Source organism: Bos mutus, chromosome 21, assembly GCF_027580195.1.
Source record: "Bos mutus isolate GX-2022 chromosome 21, NWIPB_WYAK_1.1, whole genome shotgun sequence".
Classification (NCBI taxonomy): Eukaryota; Metazoa; Chordata; class Mammalia; order Artiodactyla; family Bovidae; genus Bos; species Bos mutus.
The window spans coordinates 23,588,716-23,610,147 of NC_091637.1; the positions used below are offsets into that span (position 1 = coordinate 23,588,716).

At 41.0% G+C, this 21,432-nt stretch overlaps 1 protein-coding gene across 1 annotated transcript in view; it reads right to left on the bottom strand.

Moving 5' to 3' along the window:
* LOC102286063 (ADAMTS-like protein 3) overlaps nt 1-21,432 on the bottom strand; it is a 224,963-nt gene that overhangs the window by 52,953 nt on the left and 150,578 nt on the right. Inside the window, 2 exon segments of the mRNA XM_070358133.1 lie at nt 5,658-5,784; nt 12,229-12,465. Of these exon segments, the coding sequence (XP_070214234.1) occupies nt 5,658-5,784; nt 12,229-12,465 (364 nt within the window).

Here is a 21,432-nt window from a genome sequence, read left to right on the forward strand (position 1 = left end):
GTATGTACTATTGACAAAAATTTGCATATAAGTGAACCTGTGCAGTTCAAACCCATGTTACTTAAGAGTCAACTGTAAATCAAACAATTACCTCTTGCAATAAAGGCTAAGAAGGAAATAGAAAACAGAAGGGCTGACTTTAGGCAGATTGGTCAAGGAAAATATCTCTGAGGAGGTGATGCTTAAGCTCAAGATTGAGAAAGAGACAGCCAAGTTAAGAGCTAGGAGAAGTGTGTTCTAGGCTCAGGGATTGGTCAGTACAAAAGCCATGGAGGAAAAGGTCCCTGGGAAGTCAAAAATCTTCCAGAAAATCGAGATTACTACAGACTAGTGAATGAAGGCAAGACAGCACACATGACATGACATAAAAGCCAAATACATAAGACTTTGAAAGTCATGAGAAGTGGTATGGATTTTAAAATAAGTGTAAATAAAAGGCAATTTACAAAGAGGTATTAAGCCAGGAATTCCTGGCCAGTGTGGCTACTCTGTGAAAAACAGACTCCATAACATTCCTTCTTAACAGAACCTACATGTCATTGTCCTCTTGTTTTTCTTTGCAAAGGACATAGAAGATGCATAAAAAAAACATGTGGAAGAGCAAGGCGAGGGTGAAAGCAAGGGCTTTCATTTTCAATCTTGGGATCTCCTTCCATGCCATGCTCACTCTTGTGAATTAAATATCCCATGAAAATGAATGGAGTCTGGGAATTCCCTGGTGGTCCGGTGATTAAGAATCTGCCTGCCAATGCAGGGGGCAAGGATTCTATTCCTGGTTGGGGAACTAAGATCCCCACAAGCTGTGCAGTGGGGCCAAGAATATTTTTTTAATGTAAAAAATTAAATGAACAGGGTGCTTGGTTTGAATATTCTTTTGCCAGACACAGTTCTGGCATACAGCACTATCAATCAGAATCTCACCCTACAAAGATGAAGACAGGGAGGCAGAAAGAGATGAAATAAAAAGGCAGGAGGAAGGGAGAGCAATCTGTTTACCACCTCAGCAAGCCTGTTATAGTCAATAACAGTCTTGTTTGTCATGGAATAAGTTAAGTGTACAGATGGTTTTTGGAAATAACAGTCAAAACAGAAACAAAGAGCATATGAAGAGAAAAAAAAAAGTGTATGAAGAGAAAACATTATAAGAACTGCCCTGTGAGGCAGCCCCATAGTCCACCTAGCCCAGGATTCTGTATTTTCTAGGAGACCCGAGGATGGTTGGTAAGAAGGTGTGGGGTTCCAGGTCAGCCTCAGGTGTCACTGCATCAATAAGCTTAGCTGTCACCAAGGAAAAATGTACAGTTGATCCTTGGACAATGCAGGGGGTAGGGTGGCGGCAGTTAGGAGCAACAACCCCCTCCAGTCAATAATCCAAGCATAGCATAGAGACTTTTCAGAGTGGTTAAGACTGCACTCTCAACTCAGGGGGCTGGGTCAATCCCTGGTTGGGGAACTAAGATCCCAAATGCCAGGCATCGCAGCCAAAAAAACCCCACAAAGTCTGAGTATAACTGATAGTCAGCTCTCTATATACACTTTCTCTGTTATCTGTGGTTCCACGTGGGTGGGTCCAACCAACTACAGGTCATTTATTCATGTAGTATTTACTGCTGAAGAAAATGGAAAACCATGCAGTTCAAACCTGTGTTGTTCAAGGGTCAACTCTACAAACAGATCAGACAAGGTGAGCTTATTTGTTTATTTGTCTCAGGGGTGCATGGTCCTTCTATGGACAAGGTCAAAACAATGGCAAAATCTGGAAATACAAGTGAGTCCCCCAGTACCAAATCCAAATGCTCCAATCAGGGGTGTATGCTTTTTTGTTGCTGTTTTTAGACTCTTCTCTCCTTAAAAAGCTGAGTGGCCTCCAGCTCTCTGTTCCAACAGCCAAAGCTATGGATGCCAGTTGTGAGTTCAGCCTCTCTCCTCCCTCTGAACAGGAAATGTGCATGTTGTATGTGGATTAATTTCTGATATTTCTCACAGCGAAGGTTTTGGCTCCAGGCTCTTCCACCTTGAATCTGCCTCCCTGCAGGATGGAAACAGGGCCCAAGAGCAGCCTCATGCACTTTCTTGCTAGCAGGGCTGTGCCAACAGCATCTCCCTGCCCTGGCCTCCTTCAGCGTGAGACTTGGGGAAGATAGGAATGACGGCTTGGCAAGGTGAGGCCCAAGGAGCCTGGTGGACTCTGCAGGCCTGGGGATGCACACTCAGGGAGAGACGTGGCTTCATTTCCCACATTTTTTTTTACACAAAGCATCATTATAGGGAAGTGCTTCCATATGGCCCATGGAAAATCTCAGCCAAAAACAGCTTCAGTTGGCCAGATTCAGAGCAGTAACAGACATGAAGGGGCCATAATGAAAAGCAAGGATGAGAAGCACCAGGTTTTCACACAGGCAGGCATGCATCTTTGCTAACTTTAGCCTCAGCCCTAGAGCAGGCAGACAGAGCTTGGACTTGCCAGCAGCATGCCCCCAGCTCTACTAGCTCCCTTTAGAGATCTGTCTCTGAGATCCAGCTGCTCTTCCTTTGCAGAAATTATTCAAAAGTATTAAATGTTTTAAACTTTTTTCTCTAGTCACTAAGCACCCTTCTGCCACAATTATTCCTAAAGCTTGCACGGATATTTTGTTGTACTGAAATTGTTTTTTCTACTGTTAATCCCTTTGCCAATGCTTTGCCCTAAAGAAGAAGGAAGTGATGTAGAGATCATAGCTTCCAATGAAGAAAAGGATGGCTGGAGAGTAGGGTCATCTCCCTTTATCCTTCAGCCAATGTTAACTACATGTCAGACACTTTTTCTTACATAGTTTAATTTGATCCTCACGATGACCCTAAGAGCTGACTGAGTATAATTATTATCTCCATTGATGAATCTGTTTGAGAGCCTTCTCTCTCAAGCAGCTGATTCTACCTCCAATGAACAGAGTGTAAAAAGAAAAAGAAAAAACTGTTCTGGAACACAGTTAATTTCTCACCATGTTCTCCAAGGGCACCTAGAGTCACTCAGTTCTTAACATGGTGTGATTGTGTACCCCCTCCTTTAGTCCTGGGAAAATCCTTCCCTCCATTCATTCTCTCATCTTCTATTTACTTCTAAACCCACTGCAATCACACTTTGGTTTTAGCCAGAAATTCATTGAAACCACTCTTGCTAAGGTCACAGATTTGGCTTCAAATTGCCAATGAGAAAATTTTGGACTTTTATTCCAGTTGACCTCAAAACAGCATTTCACATGGCCGACTATTACCTCCTTTTTTGGAATTACTTATTCCTTCAGCTCCCATACTGCTTCTGCTGAGTTCTGAGTTTACCTACTCTTCTCATTATCTTTTCACTTGAATCCCCTCACACTTTTTCCCTGGCTAAATTCTCATGCCTTCCTAATATATTGTATATACTCTCTTTGGATAAACTCAGTTAAATTATAACTAAAGGGAATTCCCTGGTGGTCCACTGGCTAAGATTCCACCGTCCCAATGCAGGGGGCCCAGGTTTGATCCCTGGTCAGAGAACTAGATTCCACGTGCTGCAACTAAGAGTTTGAATGCCGCAGCTAAAGATCCCGTGTGTCACAATGAAGATGGAAGATCCCATGAGCTGCAACTAAGACCCGATGAAGCCATAAAAAGTTAATTACCTAAAAAATATATGTATTAAAAATGCATAACTAAAGACCATTAACAACAATGGACTGTCACATTTCAGATCAACTCTTTCACCCCAAACAAAATATAATTAACATCTGTTTGAAGGTATCAGAAAAGTAACAAAGCACTGAATACTTATGGGGCCACATTTCTGGAAAGAAGAAAACCTAAGGAGGTGAACCCTTATTTTTGGTATGCATTTCCTCTCCATACATTCCTTCCCCAGATGGACAGAAAAGAAATCCACCCAGCTGCTCAGGCTAGGAAATCTGCATCCTGAGAATAGCTTCCTCTTCTCTCTTACAGTTTTCACTCTATGAATTAGCAAACTCTGCTGACTCTCTCTCCTAAATCTCTCTGCCCTCTCTGCTCCTTTACCTCTCCCACCTTGCTACAACCCCGACGAAGATAAATGTGGCATCCTAGTTGGACTCCTTGCTTCCAGGCTCACCTCCACAAGTTGCCAGAATCACTTCATTAAAACGCAAATCTAATCAAGTCCCTCCACTGCCTAAATTGCTGTAATGACTTCACTGAACCTGAAACGTGACTCACAACAATGAAGGCCTTTATGATTCCTTCTGAATGCCACTGTTTCTTTCCTCCCACCCTAACCAATGTGCAATCCTAGGTTACAAGAAAGTCCAGGCTTCACTCTAATGTCACGCCATGAACTTTGTGCTTCCTCTGCCTGGAAAACCCTCTCCACCCTCCACTCCTCCTCTAAGGTTCTCCCCATTTTGGGAGAATGAGTAAAATCCCCATTTCATAGATTCCCCTAGCAGTCCAATGGTTAGGACTCTGTGCTCCCAATGCAAGGGGCACAGGTTCAATCCCTGGTGGGAAACTATGATCCCACAAGCCAATCAGTGTGGCCAAAAAAATAAATAAACTTTTGGCTTCCCTGATAGCTCAGTTGGTAAAGAATCTCTCTGCAATGCAGGAGACCCTGGTTTGATTCCTGGGTTGGGAAGATCCCCTGGAGAAGGGAAGAGCTACCAACTCCAGTATTCTGGCCTGGAGAATCCCATGGACCAATCCATGGGGTTGCAAAGAGTCAGACAGGACTGAGCGACTTTCACTTTCAGTTTCTGTTTCATAAGTTAAATCCAAATAAACTCAAAGGAATAAGATTTTAAAGTAGGAACACACATACAAAAAAGGACTGGCAGAAGGCATACATGTATAATTTTTTTCTCTTTAAGGCAAGGGGTAGGCAAACTATACCCTGAGGGTCAAATTTAGCCTGCAGGCTAGTTTTGTAAATAAAACTTTATTGGAACACAGCTCTTCCCATTGGTTCACTGGTTGCCTGTGGCTGCTTTTCACCTGCAGCAGCAGTGCTGAGTAGCTAAGACAGAAACTATATAGACTAAAAAGCCCTTAAATATTTCCTCTCTATTCCTTTACAGAAAAAGTTGACTGACCCATAATTTAAAAAAAAGCAGATATTACCAAACTTAAAAGGTGGAGAATTCTGTGTATCTATAATTTAGAAACTACTGATTCTACAAACAATACTAAAAGTCAAATGACAAACTGAGAATAGTAAAAACAGTTACAACAAACAGTACATATTCATGATACAAGGGAAAAGATCGCCATCCAAATAGGGAAAAGAGTAAATGACTTCAGCAGTTGATTGAAAGATAAAAAAGCATAAGTGGACAATAAATGCAGGACAATATTTCAATAAATATAGGATGATATTTTCTACCTTGTTAGCAATCAAAAGGGGGCAAAGAAATAATGACTCCTAGTTTACCTTAAAAAATCAGCAAATAAAAAAAAATAGTTGTACTCTGCATTGGCAAAAGTTCAAAGAAATAGGTAATCTAAGAAGAGGTAATGGGAATTAAAATTTGATCTATTACACTTTTGGGGAGAAATGTGTCTTAAGTTCTTACTACCTAAAAACCTTAGCAATGGGAAAACGTTATTTTACTATCAGAGGGTCTAAAGCACATGCTGTTGTATGGTAATGTATTGGGTTTAAAACCTACTTTTTTCAGGAGACACGTGTGACTTTGACTGTCCCCGCACCAGCCTGCAGGTGGCGCCGTCACCAGCACAGACACCACAGTTGTCCTCCTTGGCGTTGCTCCCCAGTTGCCGGTCGCAGCCCACTGCCTGCAGACAGAAGATGGCGGTCAGGAGTAGATAGAGATATGGGCATATCAAACCTTATGTATTTCAGAAATCATACTGATGGTGTTGTCCTTCTTAAATGTATGAGTTGGCTCTCTTTGATGAGAACATAGATTTTAAAATATATAATAATAAATAAAGGGACTTCCCTGAGGATCCTGGGGTTAGGACCTCTGGATTTACCTCCCAATGCCCAGGACGTGTGAGTTTGATTCCTGGTTAGGGAGCTAAGTTCCCACATGGCTCATGGCCAAAAAAAAAAAAAAAAATCCCAAAACATAAAACAGAAGCAATATTGTAACAAATTCAATAAAGAATTTGAAAATGGTCAAATCAAAAAAATCTTAAAAATAATAACATATACAGCTTTACAGGACCGTGTCATTTATATATAAGATTCTTCTCCAAAGACCAAAGAATTAAAGATGAATGGAGGCTGCCCCTTGACACTCTCACCCTTAGCTTTTTTATTTATACTTCTAATTCAGCTATTTTATGTACATAAAATGAAAGGAACATTACAAATACTGCCTCTCTCCTCTTCCCCCAACCCCTTCCCTCTCTTTCTATCCTTACCCTAGTCCTGTTCTCTCATTTCTTCCCCCAGATGACCACTATTTTGAGGTTGATATATATCCTTCTGGTCCATAGTTTAATTTTTTTCTGTTTTAATCTCAATCTATACCTACATCCCTGGTCTTCAGATCATAAAGAATCTGCCTGCAATGCAGGAGACCTGGGTTCAATCCCTGGGTTGGGAAGATCCCCTAGAGAAAAGAATGGCAATCTACTCCAAGATTCTTGCCTGGAGAATCCCATGGACAGAGGAGCCTGGTGGGCTATAATCCATGGGGTCGCAAAGAGTCAGACACAACTAAGTGACTAACACACATACCTGTATCTTATTCATAGTGATAAATCCATCTCTCTCAATATCTTGTATCTGGATCTTTATATCTCTTTCTGTATCATTATCTATATTTATACCTATATATCTTTACTTGTATATGTATATATATGTGTATATATTATTCTTATAAAAACTTTTATAAATAATTTTTAAAATATAAGGAGTTAACAAGAGATATATCTCAGAATACATTTATACTGACATCCTTCAGTCTCTTGTGAATTATTACTTTTTGTGAGTGAAGTGAAGTGAAGTGAAAGTCACTCAGTCGTGTCCAACTCTTTGCGACCCCATGGGCTTATTATTATTAGTCCATGGAATTCTCCAGGCCAGAATACTGGAGTGGGTAGCCTATCCCTTCTCCAGCAGATCTCCCAACCCAGGAATTGAACCAGGGTCTCCTGCATCACAGGTGGATTCTTTACCCACTGAGCTATGAGGGAAGCTTTTGTGAGTACTGTGTGTGTATCTGCTGAACTGTGAGCTTCCTTATATGAGAAAAAGGGCTACGTCTTATATTTCTTTTTATTTTATTAATATGACTTTTACATGACATATGCCCAGTAATATTAACACTAACTAATGAGCTTGTTTATTTCTAACTCTCTGCACACATTCAGTGTTATTTGTATTTATATGCTTGGTGGTTAAGTACAGAGACCTTGGAGGCAAACAGCCCAATTACAACAACTACCCAGCCCTACCACCCTTCTCAAGATGCAGGATGTACAACAATGCAAACTACTCCAGGAGACTCATTTTCCTCAAGAGTAAAATAGGGACACTTAGACATGCTTCACACAGGGTCTATACTAGGAACGAAATGAGAAAATACATGTAAAACTCCTCGTACAGTGATTAGAATACTCGAAGGGCTCAACAAAAGAGAGCCCCCTGAATCACCTCTCTCTGTTTTTCATTTTGCCTGGACTCTCGGGTTGAGCCCCTACGCTTCGGCTTGGGGGAACTGCTGGATCAGAGTCTGTATCCAAGGTGTTGACGGGAATATAAAACTGGAGGAAGTCAAAACCACATCTATAGACTATTCTTTCCGAAGTGCTGCTGCTGAAGGGAAGGAACAAGATCAAATGAAAGTTTCAAGGGGAGGTGGGAAAAGTTCCAAGGAAGTTTGAGGAAAAGCCTATGATTAGAGATATTTTCAAATTCACAGAGGGATGTCGTGAAGAAAGGCTTTACATTTGTTTTGTGTATTTTCAAATGGTGAAAGCTACGGGTTTAGGTGTAATTTAGTTCAATATGAGAACGTATTTAGAGTCAGAGTTATCCAACAATAAATATTCAATCACAGGCTAGGTAGGAGACTTTGGGACAGGAAAACTGGAGAGGGGATTAAATTATTTGATGAGCAGCTGAATCCTCTGAGACCCCTTTCATTCTGATTATATGAATTTTTATAAAGATTATAGTGAAATAGTAATAATAATAGTTGATTTTTATTGAATGCTGGTGCTATGCCAAGCATGTAATACACATTATTCCATTTAATTTTCATGGCCACCTTTTGATACCTTTTATCTCTATTTTACAAATCTGACTGTTTCTGAGGTTACATGTCTTTCCAACATTATACAACTAGTATATTGTTTGAATATTCAGGTCCTCTAACACTAGAATCTTATCACTATGCTCTACTTTCCTCACCTTTAGTATCAGCAGATGGACAACAACAAACCCAGTTATACAGGCTATAATATTAATATTTACTAAGTACATGTGGAATAACTTAAGAGTGATTGATTTTGGAACCATACTTGCATTTTTAAGATTCAATCAATGAGTAACTTGTGTTCAAGCAACTTTCTCCAAGGGGAGTAATTCTACCATTAAATTATAGAAATACTGTTCCTGGGCCAAGCTCTGTCCTCACACATGTGAGTCCCTGAGCACTTCACATTTCATGAGAATGAGAATTGCTCTTTATCTGGTCATCCAGGAAGGGTGTGGGTTTAGGAGCTAGGATGGGCTTATTTTGAAGAGTGTTTAGAGCTTTGCAAGATCTTGGGCAATCAAATACCTCCCTGAGCACTGATATTTATTTCATAATTTTTAAAGCTATAGTTCATCCAAATCTTGCAGCCAAAAAAAGCATGTGAAAACATCACAGAAAAATAATATCTGAAAAGATCTGATTGCCTTGTGATTCATAAGAGATAAGCCAAAACTGCCCTTGAAATTGAGGGACTACTGAATATTGGCTCTCAGATCTCATCATAATCAACAATGAGCAACTTTTTAAGAATTTCCTGAAGCATTTTCAAGTTCAGTGACTTCTCCTGAAGTCAAGATCTCTAGCTGTAATGATTTAAAAATCACTAATTGATAAACATATCAATAAAATGTATTAATACCCACACAGCCAATTTGTATAGAGCCAGGCATTACAGAGTCTAAATTAATAAGATGTGATTCCTATTTTGCAGTACAGTTGATAAGACAAGTTACACAAGACAGGGGATAATATAAATAAAAATTTAAGATATATGAGCAGTGCTTTGGGAAATAAATACTCATATATAAATCGTCACTTCAGCAAAGGATTATTTCATAGTTCCAGCCTATGATTTCTTACACTGTTCATAGAAGTCAGTGTTTAAATAAGGGTCTTTACTCCAGATGGAGCAAAGTATGAATTTCCCAGATCAGTCAAATTTAATCCTTCAAGAAGCAAATAATTTTTTGAGTCAACTCCTGTTTGAGATCTCTGAAAATTGAATTCTACATTACAAAAATTCTAACATTTCTGCCTAAAAAATCAGAGTATATGGAGCTATGGCAGTCATTAAGTTCAGTTCAGTCGCTCAGTCGTGTCCGACTCTTTGGGACCCCATGAATCGCAGCACGCCAGGCCTCCCTGTCCATCACTAACTCCCGGAGTTCACTCAGGCTCATGTCCATCGAGTCAGTGATGCCATCCAGCCATCTCATACTCTGTCGTCCCCTTCTCCTCCTGCCCCCAATCCCTCCCAGCATCAGAGTCTTTTCCAATGAGTCAACTCTTCGCATGAGGTGGCCAAAGTATTGGAGTTTCAGCTTCAGCATCAGTCCCTCCAATGAACACCCAGGACTGATCTCCTTTAGGATGAACTGGTTGGATCTCCTCGCAGTCCAAGGGACTCTCAAGAGTCTTCTCCAACACCACAGTTCAAAAGCGTCAATTCTTTGATGCTCAGCCTTCTTCACAGTCCAACTCTCACATCCATACATGACCACTGGAAAAACCATAGCCTTGACTGGACAGACCTTTGTTGGCAAAGTAATGTCTCTGCTTTTCGATATGCTATCTAGGTTGGTCATAACTTTCCTTTCAAGGAGTAAGTGTCTTTTAATTTCATGGCTGCAGTCACCATCTGCAGTGATTTTGGAGCCCAGAAAAATAAAGTCTGACACTCTTTCCACTGTTTCCCCATCTATTTCCCATGAAGTGATGGGACCAGATGCCATGATCTTTGTTTTCTGACTGTCTTCACTTTCATCAAGAGGCTTTTGAGTTCCTCTTCACTTTCTGCCATAAGGGTGGTGTCATCTGCATATCTGAGGTTATTGATATTTCTCCCGGCAATCTTGATTCCAGCTTGTGCTTCTTCCAGTCCAGCGTTTCTCTTGATGTACTCTGCATATAAGTTAAATAAGCAGGGTGACAATATACAGCCTTGACGTACTCCTCTTCCTATTTGGAACCAGCCTGTTGTTCCATGTCCAGTTCTAACTGTTGCTTCCTGATCTGCATACAAATTTCGCAAGAGGCAGGTCACATGGTCTGGTATTCCCAAATCTTTCAGAATTTTCCACAGTCATTAGGAATATTCATAAATAATTAGTTTCTCCCTTCAGCCCATGGAGGACTGCACTTCCCCACTCCCTTAGAAATAAGTGTGGTCACTGACTGTCTTTGGCCAATGAAATATGAGTCTAAGTGTCTGCATCACTTTGATTAGAAGCTTCAAGGGTCAGCACATGAGTCACATGTTCCTCTCCTCACTACTGTAGTTATTATGCAAAATGCGTGTGCAAATAAAGGCTCCTTCAGTCTGGGTCTCTGAGACATTCAAGGGCAGAGACCCCTACTGACAGCATATATAATAAAAGAATAAAGTCATAAACTCTGACCTTTGGGAAAATTAGTCAACAGTAAACATCAAATAAGATGGTTTATGAGTAGAAGAGAAAGGAAGAGAGATTGGTGAGGCCACCAAGGAAGACTGGCTAGTCCAGTTTTGAAGTAAAAAGGTGAAAGTAGAGAGGGAAAAAAAAGGGAAACATGAGAAATTTGATAGAAGCATCAGGATAGAGGAGACATAAGCAAATACACTTGGTGACCACAGCGTGAATTCAGGAAGGTGACACTGAGAATTGTGGTGTCATAAACAGAAATGAATAGATAGCAGTTTGAATAACTAGTGGATCTGGGAAGAACAATAGTAGTTCATTTGAGAAGGGGTGGGGACTGGAGGAATTCCCATGGTGTATTGGAGGAATTTGTGGAACCTAATGTCTAGAGAGCAACACAACACTGTAAACAACTGTACTCCAACAAAATTTTTTAAGAAAAGGGTGACTCCAAGGTGTTGTGGTGAGCAACTGGAGATGGTTTTCCAGATGGAGGGGTGTAGGAAGGAGAAGCTCATCTGATAAGCAAGACCAAGGTTCCTCCAAGCATAAGAAGTCGGAGATACCTGGCAGGGCCTGACACTTAGTAGATGGTTAGGGACATTCGCTACTATTACTGCTGTATTTGTTATGAACATAATAGGGTAGATGGAATAGTAAGCATTCCCTATGTTTACAGTTTTTTCCAGTGATCAAAGGAATGGAGTAGAATTCTATCCCTTCCCAACAATCCCCACACTGTCTCAGCAACCTGTCATAGTCCTCTGAGTCCTCACCCCTATTACAAGCCATGGCGGGTTATACCTCAGTCACATTCATCACAACTTTGCAAAGATCACTCTAAAAAGTACACTCATGCTAACTACTTAGTAAATAAGTCACTGCTCCCACAGACCTCAAACAATGAATTACTTTTAACAAGAAAATTCAGAGAACCTATCAATACCAATAAATCAGTAGTTCTCAAAGTGGGGTCTCTGGGCTAGCAGCATCAGCACCTCCTGGGAACTTGTTAGAAAGCAAATTTTGAGGCCTTACCCTAGACCTTTTGGGTCAAAAGGTCTGGAATGGGGTTCAGAATACTGTGTTTTAACAAGTCCCTCAGGTGATTCTGATGTACTTTCAAGTTGGAGAACAACTAATCTAGAAAAATCCACAAGTCATATATTATAGTCTTTTGACTCTATAAGGGCAAAATTTACACTATTTTGAATAAGTAAAATATAATCTACAGGTGAATAACACTCCTTAAAATACGTTTTACATTAAAATCCTCAAAGGCAATATTTTGTCTGCATGAACAGAAGTACAGAAGAGAAAGGTTATCTTTACTGACAGTGGTCACGGCACCGGCTGGAGACAGGGGCCGGGAAGCAGGTGTGGCTTACCTGGCAGATGCCACTGATACACATGTCCAAGGAGTCAGCGGTGCACCGAGTCCCATCCAGGACTTTGGGTGCCAGCTCCACCACCAAGTTTTGTCCCCGGGCCTGACACCTGAGTGCGCAGGGGGCGGCAGGGTCGTTGTACTGTGGAAGCCATTCATAATAACGTCCCTGGTACTGAACGTCATTGTAGGCTGAACACTGCTGGGCTCGGAAGTCCTCTGCATCCGGAGGGCAGTCCTAAAGTAGAGAAAAAGGGCCACAGGCACATCACAAGGTGAGCTGGGCCAGCATAAGGCTGAGCAAGAGTCCCATGAGAGCAGACCCCCACATCCTTCTCTCCGGAAGTCACTTTATTCCTATGGGGAGAGTGGTGGGAGGGGGGTTCAGGATTAGGAACACGTGTACACCCGTGGTGGATTCACGTTGATGTATGGTAAAACCAATACAATATTGTAAAGTAAAAAAAAAAAAATTTTAATGTTTAAAAAAAAAACAGAAAAAAAAAAAACCCCAAACTTGAGAATCTTCAGTGTGGAGTTCTACTGTGGAATTTTCTGATCACGGAGGGAATCACCTAATTTATTCTGATTATTTTTCCACTCAGGTAGTTTTTTTCAGATAATTAAAGCTTACCCTATGTAAATGCCAAATTCTGCTCTATTTTAAGCATACTGAATATAAATTTTCAAACATATTACATAACCTCTTTGTTTTTCAAACAAGGGAAATGGAATGTTTTTGGAGTTTTCCCAGTGACCTAAGGTCTTCCATAGGAAATATTAATCATCATCCATGCCTTCAGGAGCCATTTCAACGTAAATGATTATTAGCCATTATTTTAACTGGCCCCAAATTGCTGCACTGATGTGGGAATTTGCGTTTGTTTCACTACTTTTGTCATCTAGTTCATAGCCTTTCCTCTCTTTCTCTCAGGCCCCCAGCCATCACTTTACTGGTACCCAGTGCCTGCCTTTGACTGGCTGTAGAATGGAAAGAGACAATATAGCTTTTTCAAATCTTGTCTACAACAAAAAGCAAATAAACAGCCCCAAGGAGCTCACATGTGAAAGTCGTGGCCTGTTCCATGGAATTCTCTAGGCCAGAATGCTGGAGTGGGTAGCCTCTCCCTTCTCCAGGGGATCTTCCCAACCCAGGGATCAAACTCTGGTCTCCTGCATTGTAGCCAGATTCTTTACCAGCTGAGCCACAAGGGAAGCCCAAGAATACTGGAGTGGGGAGCCTATCCCTTCTCCAGCAGATCTTCCCGACCCAGGAATCGAACTGCGGTCTCCTGCATTGCAGGCAGATTCTTTACCAACTGAGCTATCAGGGAAGCCTCAGGGAGCTGTCATACTAAAGGTAAAAAGTGTCTGTACAAGTTTTGATGACTCAAGAATCTTATTAATTACTAACCGATCTCATCAGACATTTCCAAAGCAAGATGCTGAATGACAAAAACGCTACTTTACTCTTCAAAACTGAGAACAGACTTCCCAATTAATGGGAATGGATTTACTTTTTAATTAAATAAAATAGATTCAGAGAGGTGATTTTTTTTTCATATTCCAAAGAAATAAATATTCATTGTAAAAACTCTGGGAATAGTTTCTATTCAAAAAAAGAATAAATAACAAAGATTCTTATACATAAATCTTTGACCAAATTTTATTATTTCCCAAGGACAAACTTATGGAAATAAAATTTCTGAGAAAAAGGGTATATTTCATGAGCATTTCAAAATATTGCCTCATTGCCCTCCAGAAAGGTCTTATTATCATCAGGATACATAAGTTCCCTTTTCTCAGTATCTCTTCTCAGTTTGGATATAATTTTCCAAAATTTTTTCTAATCATAAGTGTCAAATAGAATTTCAATATTTTTTAAATTTCAATGTTTTAATTTGCATTTCTTTTCATTATTTAGGTTTAGTATCTTTTCATGTGTATTTGCTTCTTGCATTAATTCTTCTAAAATTTGTTTTTTGTCCTTCATTTATCTATGGAATGTTTGTGTTTTTATTATTTTAACAGATAAAGCTATTAAATTTCATAGTGAAGTTATCAACTCTTTGTTGTTTGCATTGAAAATATTTTTTCATTTAATTTTGTTTCTGGTGCTTTGTGAAGTCAAGAAGTTTTGAATTTTTATGTAGTCATATTCATATTTCCTTTCAAGGTTTCTTTCTTTACTAATGAGATATGCTTTTCCCACCCTGCCATGAAAAAAGATGAACACTTAAATGTATTTTTCTAGTTTTTATAGTTTAGCAACTATACTTAACTCTTTATTGCATTTGGAATTTATTTTGATCTATGGGGTAAGGTAGAACTCTAACTTTATTTTTCTGCAAATAGTTATTAACAGATTATCAGCCAGAATTTTAAAATATAATTTCTTCTATTTATCCTCTTTTCACTACTTGATTTTTATATTTTACTGTGTTTATGCGTTAGACCTTTATAAAATGCCTCAAATCCTTTGAATATAGTACTGTCCATGGAATTCTCCAGGCCAGAATATTGGATTGGGTAGCTTTTTCCTCCTCCAGTGGATCTTCCCAACCCAGGGATCGAACCAGGGTCTCCTGCATTGCAGGCAGATTCTTTACCAACTGAGCTATCAGGGAAGCCTTTTTTGAATATAGGTAGGGAATACATAAAATATAATTAATAAACTTTCCCCTGGAATTACTTGTATTACTTTGTCGTGAATTAATCTAAAATCTTATATTGTGTCCACATTTTTCTTTGTTTTAGCAAGATTAACCCTTAACCAAGGTCACACATATGAAAAAATCAAGTTGAAGAAGATTAAGACCAGATGACATTTTTCTCTTGGAATAAGGGCTTTGTCTTCCATCTAGCCATAGAGAAGATCATCAGTAATAAAATTATCTCAACTCCTCTTTCCTCAACCATGGCCTATTTTCTCTATATCTGACTCTCTGAAATCCAAACCAGAGAATTTAAGAGAGCAAGGTAAAAATAACTTCCCCGGCATCATACCCACTTACCATTCTAAACGTGCTCCAGGAACTGCAAGTGCTAGCTGACTCTTGAATGTCTTAAACCCCCCAAACCAATGAAGCTTTACAAAATCAACTAATTAACTGAAAGCAGCTAGGAAGCTAGCCGAAGCTGAGCCCTTGCTGAAGGGGTGGCCAGGTTGGTCTCTGTGACCCAGTCTCCTTTGCCAAGGCTGACTGTCAGAGGCAAACAACTAGTTCATGCCGGGTCAACCTTTCCCAGGAATTTGGAATTGCAACAGAAAAGTTGAAGCTGAGAACTCACATTAGTCTGGGCTAGGCTAGTCATTTTTTTATGTGATGCATGTTGAAGGAAAGTGAGCCACTTCCCACAGCAAGGAAGAAATAATTAGACATGAAAGAAGGTCAGATCACAAACCATGGGTTTCAATTGAAGGAGTAAGTAACCCAGGCTTCACTTTCTGATTCCTGGGTCCTCGAGATGTGCTTATGCCTAAATTCCACTAAACATCCACCCACCCATTCAGTGAATTCCATTTCTTTAAGCCAATCTTGCTGCTGCTGCTGCTGCTAAGTCGCTTCAGTCGTCTCTGACTCTGTGCGACCCCAGAGATGGCAGCCCACCAGGCTCCCCCGTCCCTGGGATTCTCCAGGTGAGAACACTGGAGTGGGTTGCCATCTCCTTCTCCAGTGCATGAAAGTAAAAGTGAAAGTGAAGTCACTCAGTCGTATCCGACTCCTAACGACCCCATGGACTGCACCCTACCCGGCTCCTCCATCCATGGGATTTTCCAGGCAAGAGTACTGGAGTGGGGTGCCATTGCCTTCTCCAGGCTAATCTTACTGGGCTTCTATTCCTTACAAATGATGACCCCTGATTAAGACAGCCATATATCTGGACAGTGTTTTCTTGTTTACCAGGAAATATCACTGACATTCTCTCGTCATAACCACCCTTCACGTGGGGTAGGTCAGGATTATCATTAGCCTCATTTTCATAAAGGGAGGAAACAGATCCAGAAGGTCTTCAGTTGCTAGCCCAAAGACAGACAACTAGAATATGACAGAGCCAAGACTCAGGCCCAAAGTAATGAGCATTCCATTCCATGATACTGCTTTCTAGTCATTCTGGGGGACAGTGACTACTTACATTAATGCTTTCATTCACATGGTGCTCTTCCAGTGTCAACACTAAGCCTGTCTAGTCTGCTTCAGCTGGGTCCCATGCCCTGGCTTGAGACAATCTAGGGATCCTTGTGTCTAAAGTTTAGTTGATGTTTAGGAAGCTTGGATGCCAAACATCCTTCTGCTTCCCTTTCCCTGAGAAGTGTTTTTTCACATCAGTTAAGTTCAAGACAATGGGTTTTGCCCAGGTGACATGCTGTGAGGAACACAAAAGAAAAATATCATCCATAAGCTACCTAGTTAGCTTGTTATCTTATTGATGATGTAGAATCTATGTACATGGAATTCATTGAAACAGTAGGTTATCTATTGCTGTTTGTAGACTTATAGCAGGATTTTGCAATGAAAGAAATAAAATTGTTATCCAAAAATTAAATTTAAAATTGAATAAACAGAGTTGATTAGGAAAGAATCAATCTGATAAGGAGAGAATAGATCCTAATCAGGAAGACTTGACTCAGTCAGGAAGGAGTAGCCAGCCTGGGAGGCACAGATATGGAAAAGGAGAAGGAGGAGGAGAGAGATGAAGAGGAAGATAAGGAGGGGAAAAGATGGGGGGAAGGGAAGATGGAGAGGGAGGTGGAGAGGGAATGAGATACAGCAGACAACAAACAGCACCCATTCAAGGACCATTCTAAAGACAGAGGTCTCCCTTCCTTCCTAAAGCCATGAGAATACATCAACTAGTATGGATGACTTAGGGAGAGAAGTTGAGACGGAGACTATCTGACAAACTGAGTATTTTTATGCGAGAGAGACCATTTCCTAAGAGATGATTTATATAATGAGATTGGACCAAACTTTAATTTGGATTAGATATATTCCCCTAGATAACCAATGAGTAGGGACTCAGGAGAAATACAATTTTTGTATAAGCAAATATGAACATTTTGTCTTATCTTCCTATCCATATTATAGTATGAGCTAAATTTCATGATCCTCTTACATAGCAAATGCCAAATTTCCCAGCATAAAAATAAATTACCATAGGTGACCATTATCAGCTAGAATAAGCAAATGATGCATCATGAAGAAGTAACAGTTCAGAAAGGACCTAAAGGGTGATATGATGTGTATAGGACAAGATACGAGAGACAACATAAGCAAAAGGCAAACAGTAGAAATAAGTTCAATATCCATGAGGCACAGCCTTGTCCAGCCAGGGTGAATAAGATATAAATCTCACCAACTGCTGGAGGGCCTGAAATGCAAGTGAGGGGAATTGAAAGCAATAAAGACCTACAGTGGGGAGTGACACAGAAAAGGGACACAATACATGGCATTTTAGGAGGGCCAGGATGATAGCAAGATGGGCTGGAGTTCTGGAGACAGATATGAGAGGAAGAGGTCCTTGCCTAAAGCAGGAACAATGGGGGGGAAAAAAACAGCTCTAAGAAAAAACTGTCAGAAATTAGAAATTAGAAAAATTAGAAATCAGAAATTAGAAAAAATGAATATAGGATTCTGAGTATAAAGAATCTTTCAGGGGTACATCAAATGTTACCTCTTCTGGAAAATTGTCAGGGAGCCCAGGGAACCCACTGTGCAGAATTATGCACACCTCAGTCTGTGTTCGTATAAAAATGTGTTTAGGCTACAAAAACACTCTTTCCAAATGATGATAAACTCATTTTAAAAAATATGTTCCCTTTGCTCTCTTCTAGCTTTACCTTTAATCCCATAAAGCCTGGTATAAAAACATATGAGTGAGTGAATTCAGGTGTAAGGCCTCCTTGCTGACATGCACGACTGCTCTTGGAACTTCTCCACTTCTCCATATACCCCTGATAAGGATAATTCTTCCCTAAGGCCTCAGTGGCCCAGCCCTGGCTGCAAGAGTCCATGCTGAGTGCTGATCGGAGGATCATGTCTGAGGACAGCCATTACCTGAAGCCATAGGACTGCACACAGGTATGCTCTGTTCCCTTCACCTCACAGGCCTTCCAGCCCAAAGTCTCATCTCCCCTAATCACTTTCAACTTTGTAGGGAGTATGAGAATTAAATTTACATATTCATGAAAAGGCACTCAGAACAATGCCTAGGATTTTTAGTAGTACTTAATGAGTCTGAGCCATTGTTGTTGCTGTTATTATTGATTTTGGTTAGGAGTTAGAAAGCTGATACACAAGTGAAAAATTACATGGTCCTAAAGCTGAGAGCCTGGGCCTTCAAATAACCAGGAACAGAAAAGTATTAGCAACCTTGGGAACAGGACTGAATGTCAGGTCTCCAGGGCTCACCGGCAGTGGCTTCTGCTTCTCAATACAGCACACTCCCCTCCGTGGCCACTAAGTGACATCCCTTGGATGGAATGGGAGGTCTTGCAGTCCCATCACATAGGGCTCTCAGGTCCCCAGCACTGTAGGTGCAGGCATCTTTGGATCACGAAGCAAGTTTCCCTTATAAAAGAGTGCCTGACCTGGGAATCACTGAAGGCAGCTTCCTTCAGAGGAGTGGGCGACATGCCCCATCCCCATGGACAGGGGAGCCACTGACTATTGAACTAGTGTGGCCTATTTCAGTGAGGACATTGGAAGCACTGAGAAGCAACAGCAGGACTCATAACTCAGTTCTCCTTCCACTTGATGAGGGCTGCAGAACAGTCTCCACTCCTGCTCTCTGGACTCCTTGGAGATTTCAAAAAGGTTATTCTAAATTCCTAATTAATGAAACAGGAAGCATCTCAAGTAATTACATGTAAAAAAGAAACCAAGATGTGACCATATTCGTACCCTGAGTTCATTCTGGTTAAATCCACTTATGGGGCTTCCCAAGGTGGTTCTAGTGGTAAAGAACCCACCTGCCCAAGCAGGAGACATGAGAGACACAGGTTCGATCCCTGGGTCAGGAAGATCCCCTGGAGGAGGGCACGGTAACCCACTCCAGTATTCTTGCCTGGAGAATCCCATGGACAGAGGAGCCTGGCGGGCTACAGTCCAAGGGGTCAGAAAAGAGTTGGACATGACTGAATCGACTCAGCATGCATGTATGCACATAGACTTACGGCATTGGACACCCTTGCAAGGTTTCTATAATCACTTCTGAAAAGGAGCAGATCTTCTACAGATCATCAACCCTGCAGCTAGGGCTGCCTTTATCCATGTGGTCTGCAGCAGGGCTTGAGTGTCATGGCTGCAGATTGGCACATGGAGAGGGAGGGGTACCCTGAATACTACTGATATGAGAGATCTGCCACAGGGTGCCCTTCTTCCCTGTAAAGAATGTTGTTGGAAACTCTGCATTTGTAATGGCAAGTGCAGAAATTAATGTCCTATTCTAATTAAATCTCTCTAACAACCCTCGTAGGACTCCAACTCTAAGAAACAGAAGAGGGTGACATTTACATGGCTGTCCTCTCCACTAGCTCCCACCTCCTAAGCATCTCCTTCTTACCAGCCTAGAGGTGGTGAAGATTTCTGCAGATTCCTCTGAGGGGGGGCATCAGTTAGAGACCAAGGTACTCTCAAGACCCTCAGAGCCTCAAAGGCATCAGACCTTCACTCAAACCAAAGTTTGAGTTTGACCATTGCAACCAATATGCACCAATATTAGAGATTACGTTTTATCTCTATGTTGTATGGCCCAATAATCCTAGACCTTTATCACCTTTATCTCTTGTGCTGAAAAGAGCAGTCTTTTGGAATTAGCTAGAACAGAGTCTCTCACACACACACACCCTAGAATGAAATCTCAGAATGAAATATCTTGATCTGGGCATTTAAAATGAATCCCCCAGATAGCTTCAGAGAGTACTGCTTGACAGTACTGTTGTGAAATTTATTCTGAAATGACTGCAAGGAATTTGCCATACCACTTTGTCTGAGAAGACAAGCTGTTCCATGGTGTTCATCAGAATAATGCACCTTCCCCAAAGATGGTCAAAACATAATCCCTAGGACCTGTGATTAGGCTACCTTATATGGCAAAAGGGGCTTTGCCCAAAGCATCCTTTGACTACGGTTAAGGACCCTGAGGTGGGGAGATTATCCTAGATTATCTGGGTATGTGAAACTTGTTCAGTTGTCATCAAAGGCCAATGTGACTACATAAAAATGGACAGAGAGATGTAGTGTTGCTGGCTTTGAAGATGGAAAAGGGGTCCACAAGCCAAGGAATGAGGGCAGCCTCTAGAAGTTGGAAAAGACAAAGAAAATAGATCCTTCCCTGGAGACTCCAGAAGGAATGCAGACCTGCCAACACATATTAATTTTAGCCCAATAAGATAAATTTGTGTTGCTGTAAGCAAGTGTGTTGTAATGCATTACAGCAGCAATTAAAAAATATAATGTACCCAGGCAAAAGGCAGATCTAAAAGTCGTGTGTGTAAGTCCCCCAGGCTGCTCATGCATCCACATGCTAGACTCTGCTTATATGTAAATTCCAGCCTGTGTCTATGCTCAGGTCAACTTATCTCCCTCCTTCATCCCCTCCTGGATTCCAGCTCACTTAATTGTGTACCTAAGCACACGTGTGTTGCTCGATTCTCCAAGCTCAGTTTGTCTTAAGGACACACGAAACCTATTTGCTTTGTCTCCCAAAATCCCTTTTAGGACATAGTGGACACAAATATATCTACCTGAGGGCTGGGTGTCATTGTATTTTGAGTGCCCTAAAAATTTGTTGCTGTCATTCAGTCGCTAAGTCATGTCTCACTCTCTGCGACCCCATGGATTGTAGCACACCAGTCTCCTCTGTCCTTCAATATCTCCTGGAGTTTGCTTAAACTCATGTCCATTGAGTCAGTGATGCTGTCCAACCATCTCATCCTCTGCCCAATAAGTAAGTATTTTTCCCACCCATGTTTGAGAGAGAAACATTTCTGCTTCATCACTTATTAAAACAGACTGAAAACATGGCTTGCGTTCCACAGACAAAAGGTCTTGCTAACACTGTGTGTTTTCCACTCCCCAAGTCCAGAGCTGCCCATGGAAGAGAAGTTCTAGTCAGTAGAACAGAAATGCTTACTCAGGACTGCAGTCTCACACTGGCCCATGACAGAGGATGAGGAGAGAGGACAGTTCCCCAGTAAGTG